This window comes from Salvelinus namaycush, chromosome 17, assembly GCF_016432855.1.
Source record: "Salvelinus namaycush isolate Seneca chromosome 17, SaNama_1.0, whole genome shotgun sequence".
NCBI lineage: Eukaryota > Metazoa > Chordata > Actinopteri > Salmoniformes > Salmonidae > Salvelinus > Salvelinus namaycush.
The window spans coordinates 33958427-33970067 of NC_052323.1; the positions used below are offsets into that span (position 1 = coordinate 33958427).

Genomic DNA, 11641 nt, shown 5'->3' on the forward strand with positions numbered 1-11641 from the left:
GTTCGGTTATGCAAACCCAGTTTCATCAGCTGTCCCGGTGGCTGGTCTCAGACGATCCCACAGGTGAAGAAGCGGATGTGGAGGTCCTGGCCCGGTTAAATGTGGTCTGCGGTTGTGAGGCCGGTTGGATGTACCGGCAAATTCTTTAAAACGACATTGGAGGGGGGCTTATTGGAAAAAATTTACATTAAATTATATGGCAACAGCTCTGGTGGACATTCCTGCAGTCTGCATGCCAACTGCAATCACCCCCAAAACTTGAGACATCTGTGGCATTGTGTTGTGTGTCATAACTGCACATTTTAGAGTGGTCTTTTGACCCCAGCAGAAGGTGCACCTGTGTAATGATCATGCTGTTTAATCAGCTTCTTGATATGTCATATTTATTAGGTGGGGATGGATTATCTTGGCAAAGGAGAAATGCTCACTAACAGGGATGTAAACAAAATTGTGCACAAAATGAGAGCAATAAGCTTTATGTGCATATGCAACATTTCTGGGATGTTATATTTCTTGTGTGGTTTTTAAACACATTTAACACTAGTTGTACCTGCCAAAACCAGCTCCTGGATCTAGACCAGTGGTCCCCGACCTAGGGGTCCTGAGTTTCTTGGTGGGGTTGCAGGGGTTTATTGATTCGATGTGTTAAAAAAAATGAGGGTCATGTAATCAGATGTGAAAAAGGGGTTGTGAACTACTGAACTATACGCACTACTGTGCACAGGGTACTTTATTTTTACATATACGTTCATTCTCCAGACGTTTTTATTAACAAATGCACACATACAGCGATATTCCAAAAGTTACAAATCCAGTCATACTGAAAACAGGGACTTGGGAAAAAAACCTCATAGGGCTGTCAGACAAATCAAAAATGTAATCGAGTGAATTACAAGATTTGCTTTGATTAATCACGATTAATCACAAATTCTGAATTTGCTCAAATTAAGCTGAAATGTAAGATTTTTTATACAAAAACATTACAAGAATATTGACATCTTGATTTTGCCTAACGGTTAGCAGAATAAGGTAAATGGAAAAAGCACACTTTCTTTAACCTCAATGTCAACTAGTTTTTAGCTGAATAGGTTATGTATTTGGGATGTTTTCAGTATTTGGAAAGCATTTAGACAATGCCATAAATCGCAATTAAAAAAACAACGTTAACTGGAGTTTACTGATTAAGTCTGACAGCCCATAGAATAACTCACCAGCTTCATCAGTGAACCAGGTTGCTACTACAATGATACAACTCGCAATACATTAACACTAACTAGCATGACAGCAATGGACTATAAAGCCACGTGGGCGGACTGATACAGCCAGAGGTAAACAATCTCTCCCGGAGAGTCAATGTAGGGCCATGGCGATCGTCAATCATCATAGTTGTCATGGCGATGGTTGTGATGATTGTCACGATGACAGGCAGGGTCAGGTTGGGGTCCACGCTGGGAATAAAGGTCATTTCCTGGTGGCCTTGCGTAGGCAGGTGAAGAAAGGGTGTCTGAGAGCCTGGTCCAGGGACAGGCGTTTAGCTGGGTCGTACTCCAGCATCTTCTGGATCAGGTCAAACAGCTGGTCGTGGTCCAAGCTCTGGACCATCATGTATTGCTGAGGGGACAGCGAGGGGATGGAAGAGGTGGAGGGGAGGAGATGGTCACATTTATTGATATCAATGACCACAACAACACTGTGATTCAGACGTCTTTATATCACTAGTATCTATAGGGTCAGTTCCATTAAATTAACTGAGGATACAGAATAGGTTGGCCATATTGCTGGAGGCCCTCCTTACCTTGAGTGGTTTGCAGTGTTTCCTCACGTATCTCCCAGAGGAGCTGAGTGCATCCCAGTCCAGCTGGTACCGATGGACATACCGCCGCTTCTTGGTTTTCTGCAGGAGATGTACCGGTATGGGGCCCAGGACCCTCTCCATCATAGCCAGGTGTTCTTTACTGTCGTGTGTCTGGAGGAGAGAACACAAGAGCCACAGAGATGAGTCTAACGTTACACCCAGGACACACTGAGCCAGAGTTTTTTCTGGATCAAAATAGGGCTTAGGTGGTGGGTGTGGTGGCAAATTTGAAAGCCCTCTTGGCCGCAATAACAAAATGTTGCTGTTCTAAAACTAATTTCCTGCAATTCCACACATTTGCCATGGTGCTGAGAGAACAGTTGCGGTTTTAAAGCTAATTTCCATTAAATCTACACATTTTGCAATGGCTTATGCCGTGTTCTTATGCTATCTGAGTGACTTATGCCATGACAAAAAGAGCCTGAAGGGATCATTTTTAAAATTTAGATTCTCCCCGACTGTCTAGCTTTTATTTAAGTGATTAATAGTTCTCAAATATGATCTTATTTAAAAAATATATAGGTCCATAATCTTTTCTACATACATTATATCTGGTTTTAGTCGTTTCAAGTTTACACTGAAAATGTCTTTCCATACAAATGATTATTATTATTATTATTTTTTTTTTACTGTATGGACTTAGGCGACCCTTAACAACACTTAGAAGGCCCGGCCAAACTTTTCTATGCAGAAAAACCCCTGTGATCTACCTACGCATAGAAAGAAGCATGAACAGCTTGAGATGAATGCATGATTCAGAAGGCATTATTAGTATGATGATATTGTGGATAGCCGACAGTCCCCCACCTGAAAGAGAGTTGATCCCAGGTAGTACTCTATGAGGATACAGCCCAGACTCCACACGTCACAGGCATGGTCCCAGCCCAGATCTACACAGAGAGAAGCATTACAACCCAGACTCCACAGAGAGAAGCATTACAACCCAGGCTCCACAGATCTACACAGAGAGAAGCATTACAACCCAGACTCCACAGATCTACACAGAGAGAGAAGCATTACAACCCAGACTCCACAGAGAGAAGCGTTACAACCCAGACTCCACAGATCTACACAGAGAGAAGCATTACAACCCAGACTCCACAGATCTACACAGAGAGAAGCATTACAACCCAGACTCCACAGATCTACACAGAGAGAGAAGCATTACAACCCAGACTCCACAGATCTACACAGAGAGAAGCATTACAACCCAGACTCCCCAGAGAGAAGCATTACAACCCAGACTCCACAGATCTACACAGAGAGAGAAGCATTACAACCCAGACTCCACAGATCTACACAGAGAGAAGCATTACAACCCAGACTCCACAGATCTACACAGAGAGAAGCATTACAACCCAGACTCCACAGATCTACACAGAGAGAAGCATTACAACCCAGACTCCCCAGAGAGAAGCATTACAACCCAGACTCCCCAGAGAGAAGCATTACAACCCAGACTCCACAGATCTACACAGAGAAAGAAGCATTACAACCCAAACTCCACAGATCTACACAGAGAGAAGCATTACAACCCAGACTCCACAGATCTACACAGAGAGAGAAGCCCAAACTCCACAGATCTACACAGAGAGAGAAGCGTTACAACCCAGACTCCACAGATCTACACAGAGAGAAGCATTACAACCCAGACTCCACAGATCTACACAGAGAGAGAAGCCCAAACTCCACAGATCTACACAGAGAGAGAAGCGTTACAACCCAGACTCCACAGATCTACACAGAGAGAGAAGCGTTACAACCCAGACTCCACAGATCTACACAGAGAGAGAAGCGTGACATCAGCAACAGAGAAACAGGGATGCAGCCCAAATGGTCCCCTATGCCACCTGGATGCAGTCTAGGTCTGCGTAACGTCGCTGTCTGATGAAAACCCCGGAACTCTGTTATTCCTCATTTTCAGTTTTCTACATTTAATGAAATCAGTAACTCCCCTTCATGTACTTTAAACATTTCAGGACTCTAAGATCAAGAAAATGTATTACAAATAGCTTCTGAAGTTTTATAATTGTATGTTTGTTAACGGGAAAATATGGTCATTTTTTAATTTCCTGAAAAGTTTGTTTTGAAGATCAAGTTTTCATCAGACAACAACGATAAGCAGCATTATCACATAACATCAGCAATATCATGAATTAGCATTGAGGAAGTATGCGTCTTACCCAGAATGACCTCTGGAGCGCGGTAGTGGCGTGTGGACACTACGGAGGTGTGGTGGTTGTGTTCATATGTGGCGTTGCCAAAATCAACCACCTTCACGTCCGGGTTCTTCAACGTCCTCTCGTCGCGCTTCTGTAGGGCAGATATGAGTCATGACAAATATTCATTTGATTGAGTCAGACAGTACACAAATTCAAATAGGGCTGACACAACCAAATCAGTGAACTTCACAGTTCATTCACGGTGTTTTGTCAGCACAGATCAATGTGGGAGAGTGGGCAGGTAACAGACTCGTACCATTTTGGCGTTGTACTCGATGTCGTACTCTGAGTCCACAAACAGAATGTTCTCGGGCTTCAGGTCAGTGTGTGTCAGCTTGTTCTTATGCAGGACTGAAACAAACAGCAACCATGGAGAACACAGCCAACACAGGCAGGAGAGTAGACAACCCTTCGTTCTATTACACCATTTGTACAATGGAATACACTCTGAAGTCACCACTATAACCCAACAGCTTTTCATTTACAGTGTTTGCCTCCCAAACGGTGAAGTATCCCCCCCCCCCAAATGAAATACTTAGTAGTGCACTATATTGAGAATAGGGTTCCATTTGGGACACACACAATAACCTTTAAGTTGAGACATGTAGCATTGCTCTTATCCAGTGTGGGTGGTGCTTACTACCACAGAGATCCAATTAAAAGACTACTCCAGTATGTTCTAAAGTGTCATTCTATGGTAACTACTCACATCGTACGGCTCGGATGATCTGGTAGGCCATGATCCTGATGTGTTCTACCGGGAACGGCTGGAAGTTGTTCTCCTTCAGGTAGTCATAGGTACTGAGCCCCAGCAGCTCAAACGATATACACACGTGACCGTGGTGGTCGAACCAGTCCAGCATCCTCACACATCCACTGAGAAGGCGGAGGAGAGGTGGAGGGAGGGGAGTGAGGCAAGAGACAGAAAGAGCGAGAGAGGGGAGAGAGGAGGGATTTACATTTCAGTAATTAGCAGAATCTTATTCAGAGCCAATCAGTTAGTGGATTAGGTAGCTAGGCAAGACAATCAATGGTGTTTCACATTGATGACACACTGATCATTAAAGTGCGATATTTAAATTATATTCCATAATTGAAGTGTACGCCTGGCAGATAACCAACTACTGCATGTGAGACTGCACATCATCCTCGTAATGGAAAGTCTACATGATTTCTGCTTATGTATGGGGCTTGTTCTAATAACATGTCGTGACTTACTATCTCCGGTCACAGTCCAGAGAGTTCATCTGCTCCAGCACCTCCACCTCAGCCATGGCTGCCTCGCGGTACCGGTCAATGTTTTTAATGATCTTCAGTGCCACGCGAGAACCAATTCTGGAATCACAGACGAGACACACATATCCAACGGTGAGTGAGATTGAGGCTTTCAGATTAGAACGATAGAGAGAAATAGAGATTCAGTTTGAGAGCACACTGTGGGTATACAATAGATAGCCCTATTTGGTAAAAGACAAAGTCCATATTATGGCAAGAACAGCTCAAATAAGCAAAGCGAAACGACAGTCCATCATTACTTTAAGGCATGAAGGTCAGTCAATACGGAAAATGTCAAGAACTTTGAAAATTTCTTCAAGTGCAGTCGCAAAAACCATCAAGTGCTATGATGAAACTGGCTCTCATGAGGACCGCCACAGGAAAGGAAGACCCAGAATTACTTCTGCTGCAGAGGATAAGTTCATTAGATTTACCAGCCTCAGAAATTGCAGCCCAAATAAATGCTTCACAGAGTTCAAGTAACAGACACATCTCAACATCAACTGTTAAGAGAAGACTGCGTGAATCAGGCCTTCATGGTCGAATTGCTGCAAAGAAACCACTACTAAAGGACACCAATAAGAAGAGACTTGCTTGGGCCAAGAAACACGAGCAATGGACATTGGACAGATTTCCATCGGTCTTTTGGTCTGATGAGTCCAAATTTGAGATTTTTGGTTCCAACCGCCGTGTCTTTGTGAGACGCAATGTAGGTGAATGGATGATCTCCGCATGTGTGGTTCCCACCGTGAAGCATGGAGGAGGAGGTGTGATGCCGCTTTGCTGGTGACTTATTTAGAATTCAACGCACACCACAGCGTTCTGCAGCGATACGCCATCCCATCTGGTTTGTGCTTAGTGGGACTATCATTTGTTTTTCAACAGGACGATGACCCAACACACCTTTATGCTGTGTAAGGGCTATTTGACCATGAAGGTGAGCGATGTAGTGCTGCATCAGATGACCTGGCCTCCACAATCATCCGACCTCAACCCAATTGAGATGGCTTGGAATGAGTTGGACCGCAGAGTGAAGGAAAAGCAGCCAACAAGTGCTCAGCATATATGGGAACTCCTTCAAGACTGTTGGAAAAGCATTCCAGGTGAAGCTGGTTAAGAGAATGTCAAGAGTGTGCAAAGCTGTCATCAAGGCAAAAGGGTTGCTACTTTGAAGAATCTAAAATCTAAAATATATTTTGATTTGCTTAACACTTTTTTGGTTACTACATGATTGCATGTGTGTTATTTCAGTTTTGATGTCTTCACTATTATTCTATAATGTAGAAAATAGTAAAAATAAAGAAAAACCCTTCAATGAGATGTCCAAACTTTTGGCTGGTACTGTATCTATCAACGAATTGGCGAGGGCTCTAGAACAGTCTGCAGCATCCGGTCTCACCCTACTAGAATCTGAAGTCAAATGTTTGCTGATGATCTGGTGCTTCTGTCCAAAACCAAGGAGGGCCTACAGCAGCACCTAGATCTTCTGCAGATTCTGTCAGACCTGAGCCCTGACAGGAAATCTCAGTAAGACAAAAATAATGGTGTTCCCAAAAAAAATCCAAATCCACAAATTCAACCATTGCCATAGAGCACACAATAACCTATACATACCTCGGCCTAAACATCAGCGCCACAGGTAACTTCCACAAAGCTGTGAACGATCTGAGAGACAAGGCAAGAAGAGCCTTCTATGCCATCAAAAGGAGCATTAAAATCGACATACCAATTAGGATCTGGCAAAAAATGATTGAATCAGTCATAGAACCCATTGCCCTTTATGGTTGTGAGGTCTGGGGTCCACTCACCAACCAAGAATTCACAAAATGGGATAAACACCAAATTGAAACAGAATTCAGCAAAAATATCCTCAGCATACAATGTAAAACACCAAATAATGCATGCAGAGCAGAATTACGCCGATAGCCGTTAATGATCAAAATCCAGAAAAGAGACGTTCAACTCTACAACCACCTAAAAGGAAGCGATTCCCAAGCATTTCAAAACAAAGCTGTCATCTACAGAAAGATGAACCTGGAGAAGAGTCCCCTAAGCAAGCTGGTCCTCTCATGACTTGGTTGGGTCTAATTGTGTTGCTGTCCTGGGCCTCTGTGGGGTCTGTTTGTGAACAGAGCCCCAGGACAGCAACACAATTAGACCCAACCAAATCAAAAGATAATTACTTGACGCATTGGAAAGCATTAACAAAAAAACATAGCAAACTAGAATGCTATTTGGCCCTAAACAGAGTACACAGTGGCAGAACACATGACCAATGTGACTGACCCAAACTTAAGGAAAGCCTTGACTATGTAGACTCAGTGAGCATAGCCTTGCTATTGAGAAAGGCCACCGTAGGCCGACCTGACTCTCAAGAGAAGACAGGCTATGTGCACACTGCCCACAAAATGAGGTGGAAACGTATCTGCTCTTTCTAACCTCCTGCCAAATGTATGACCAAACTAGAGACACACATTTTCCTCAGATTACACAGACCCACAAAGAACTCAAACAACCAATTTTGATAAACTCCCATATCTATTGGGTAAAATAGCACTTTGTGCAATGACAGCAGCAAGATTTGTGACCTGTTGCCACAAGAAAAGGGCAACCAGTGAAGAACAAACACCATTGTAAATACAACCCATATTTATGTTAATTTATTTTCCCTTTTGTACTTTAACTATTTGCACAATATGACATTTGAAATGTATATTACTTTGGAACTTTTGTTTGTGTAATGTTTACTGTTATTTTTTTTATTGTTCATTTTACTTTTGTTTATCTATTTCACGTGCTTTGGCAATGTAACATATGTTTCCCCATGCCAATAAAGCCGTTAAATTGAATTGAAAGGGGAGAGGGGTAGCTTTGTCACCGTGACATCCAGACGTTTCCAGTGAGCGACTTACTTAGAGTGATCGATGCATTCCACAACTTTCCCAAAGGCTCCTTCTCCTAGAGTTGACACAATCTCATCTACAGGGAATAAAGAGCATTAGTTAGAACCAGAGGAGTGATGACTGCCATCCACTACCATCACACCTGATCTGCCACAAAATGTCTGCCTAGCTGCTTTGTTTGATATGGATTTAGCATTATACTGTCTGTAACTAGAACAGGACAGGGCTCCAAGCCAACAAAACATAATACACAGTACACACATCACACTAATAATGATGTTATGTAGCGATGTGTAATAACGAATCCACATTTAACAATACAATGATAAACCCTACCCGCTCAAATACAAGTGTCTACAATAGAATAGTATTTTGCAACAGTACACCATATGAAAAAGCAACAACATAACAGATAGCTAGTTGACAGAGAGAGAAAAGGGATATATTCTATACATCTGGCTCTTAGCATGTCTCCCCTGTGATAGATCAGGTGACCCTCGTCATCATCCTCAACACTCCGGGATCTTTTCCTGCTCCTGCGATGATGGCTCCTCTGTTGTCCCATCACCACCATCATCAACCATCAACCACCATCACCGACCCAGAGAGAACACCATCATCAGGCCAGGCCACCACAACGGGACGTGCCATTCATTCATTCAGCGGGCAGAGGGGGGGATCGGACGTGGGGGAGAGATTTCGGATGGATCGGCCCATTCAGAGTGGGTGGGTAGCGAACCAGGCAGCGCCAGCGGACCACAGCGGGAGCAGCACATTCAAATTCAGCCCCACCAGAGAAAGGCATAGGGGGCGTCACCACATAGTGGGTGTTACAGAAGAGAAACATGGCAACAACAAGGTTCATGTGAGAGACTTTCTCAAAGTAAGCGGTACAAAACATTATCAACCATCAGTCTAGTAAAATAGGCTAATATGCATTTTTGTGTCTTTCAAGTTACAGTTTTGGTTATCTTCTGACTGTTAATGATACATATAAAGTTACCCTTGACTCTTCTTATTGAAGCCTTGTAAAGGTGTTTGCGCTTAGTCTGCTACAGTTATGCCTAGATGGTATTCAGTGAATTTTGGTACTAACATTGGATCCATAATTCTAACCCATCTGTTTTTCACTGTGGTACATATTGAGAAAGATAGACAAAGAAAAGCTAACACCACTAATAACCATATAGGGAGTTGGTTGGAAAGGAGAGAAGAGCGTGTAAGATGTTCTCATACCGAGTAAGAGGAGCGTTGATGAGAAGGGCTGCGTCTCCGCCCTCGGCGGCTACTACGGCCACTCTTGCCACTCCGCCCGGATGACTTGCTGTAGTGGTGCCACTCCTTGTCCTTCTCCCTCTCGCGATCTCTGTCCCTGGTGGCAGCGGCCCTGTTGTCCTCGTCGTAGCCCATCTCCAGGCTGGCTTCTCTGGCCCTCCTGTCCTTAGACTCTATCCTCTGCTGGTTCAGGCTGTGGGTCTCCAGGTAGTGCCTGAAAGGGAGGAACAACAAGACAGCTAAGTGACTGACTCCTTCTCCTGCCTACTTACCCACTGCTTGGTTCTAATGGCCGGGACCTACGTCTTCCCCGACACCCAATCCCAAGGGTCTTAATATATAACATTTTTAATTAGTAACAAGCTTATTTACAACTACAGAGTGCAACATCATGAAAGCCTAACATAGTGGAGCATAGTGTAGATTCCTAGTTTTGGGGGTAAACTGACGCAACAAACTGGACAGGCAATATGTCTCAAGAGCTGTTAGAACATATCATGTAGCAACCTTTCACATGAATCTATCATATAAATATGAGTAGCCAGCTTGAATGTATGTGTGCTCAAGCACCCCCCCCAATCCAGCAGAATCCCCTTCTACCTCTCTCACACCCACACACAAATCGAAAGCACAGGTGTCCGCTACGACAGTTGTTTTGGCTCAGTGAGGAATCCGTGAAGCCCTTTCAGCAGAGGAATGTGATTTGAGTCTCTGGACCTCCAGAGCCCCACAGAGTCAGAGAGAGCCATGATGGCACCCTGGTGGTGTCAGGTCTCTTCCAGGAAAAGGTCTGCGTTGCCGGGGGACTTATTATTAGAGCTTCCCTGCCCGTTCTGCCCTGGAAACTTCCACCATAAACCTCCATCTCTCACAAAGCACAAGCTCAATCAGAGACGGACACAGAAACCGGACACGATTTTACCTTCCAGCAATAAAATGTACAGTGATATATTGTCAAATGACAGTGACTTCCAATAATAAATAGTTCAAACTTCGAAAATGAATTGTGACCACGTCTGTCAAGGGCAGGGAAAAAGGCAGATTCTCCTGAAATAAACTTTGGCCTAAAGTATGCTGTGAGCTTGGATTTCACTCGTTATTTATAAGATGATGGCTTGTCCTCACCACATGAATATATTGCTTTGAAAACATTTGGCATGTGTATAGCTGCTGGATCCTACCAACCTAACTGAAGAGACAGACATGACCACTGGGGTTGCTTGTGGATGGGTGGGGCCTCTAACAGTTCTGTTGGGGGGGGGGAAATTGGGTCATATTTACCCTTCATGTGTTTTGAGGGGTTGTTGACGTCTTCGAGATTTATTCTCCCTTACACTGCTATTCGAATCATCTCGCTTCTGGCGCTTTCGGCTCTCCACCCAGCTGAATTCACTGAGCCAAACGCCAGGGGAACGAATTCGCTTTGCCTGTCGCATCTGCCACACAAGTGATGAATGTTCACATTAATAGCTAAAACGAGCTAACGTCACATGGCTAGCTGCAGTGCCAACAAACTAAAAAATTATTAAAATCTACATATAGATAGCTAGTTAATCTTCTAGATGTCATGAAGTAAATTCAACCATACACCAGTAAATAGCGTACAATCTTTTCTAGCATTCGCTAGCTAGTTAATCATGGTCAATTTATCCTCTACAGACACCGACTGGTGTATTTGTTCTAACATGCTAGCTACGTTAATTTACCTAACGTTAACTTGCTAGCTAAATTAAAAACAATCCAAGTGAAACCTATCTAGCTGCTTGACTAACTTCTTCAGATAACGTCAGCAACATGCATCTGATAAATGTTAGCGTCAATGCCAACAATTTTCATTAAGTAATAACTAGCTATCTGTACATTGGCTAGCCAGCTTACTAACGTTATCTTCCTGGTTCGTCGACGAAACGTGAAGGCTAGCAAGATAATGTTGAACAGATTATATGTTTACATTGTAGTATTACACATCAAATCATCTGTCCTCACTTTATCTATCGACTGATGTACCCCAAACAACTAATAGGTTTAAAAAAAAAAAAAAAACTAAACAAAAAAACCGATGTTTTATCTATACTTTTGTGTACGAACAAAGCTGCCTCCCAAAATGGCGA

General features: G+C 43.3%; 1 protein-coding gene across 4 annotated transcripts; it reads right to left on the reverse strand.

The window, feature by feature from the left end:
• Positions 1-703: 703 nt before the first annotated feature.
• On the reverse strand, positions 704-11641 carry LOC120062562 (dual specificity protein kinase CLK4-like). Of its 4 annotated transcripts, none has more exons than XM_039012629.1 (12): positions 11517-11641; positions 10812-10966; positions 9492-9744; positions 8709-8808; positions 8265-8331; positions 5296-5412; positions 4787-4953; positions 4334-4428; positions 4039-4168; positions 2663-2745; positions 1796-1966; positions 704-1611 (listed from the first exon to the last, which is right to left on the reverse strand). In XM_039012629.1, exons 2-12 carry the CDS (start codon positions 10964-10966, stop codon positions 1462-1464), a joined length of 1488 nt encoding a protein of 495 aa, XP_038868557.1. In that variant the 5' UTR covers positions 11517-11641; the 3' UTR covers positions 704-1461. The 4 variants fall into 4 exon arrangements, with proteins under 4 accessions (XP_038868557.1, XP_038868558.1, XP_038868555.1 ...); XM_039012630.1 differs by having other exon boundaries at positions 11605-11623; XM_039012627.1 differs by having other exon boundaries at positions 11413-11561.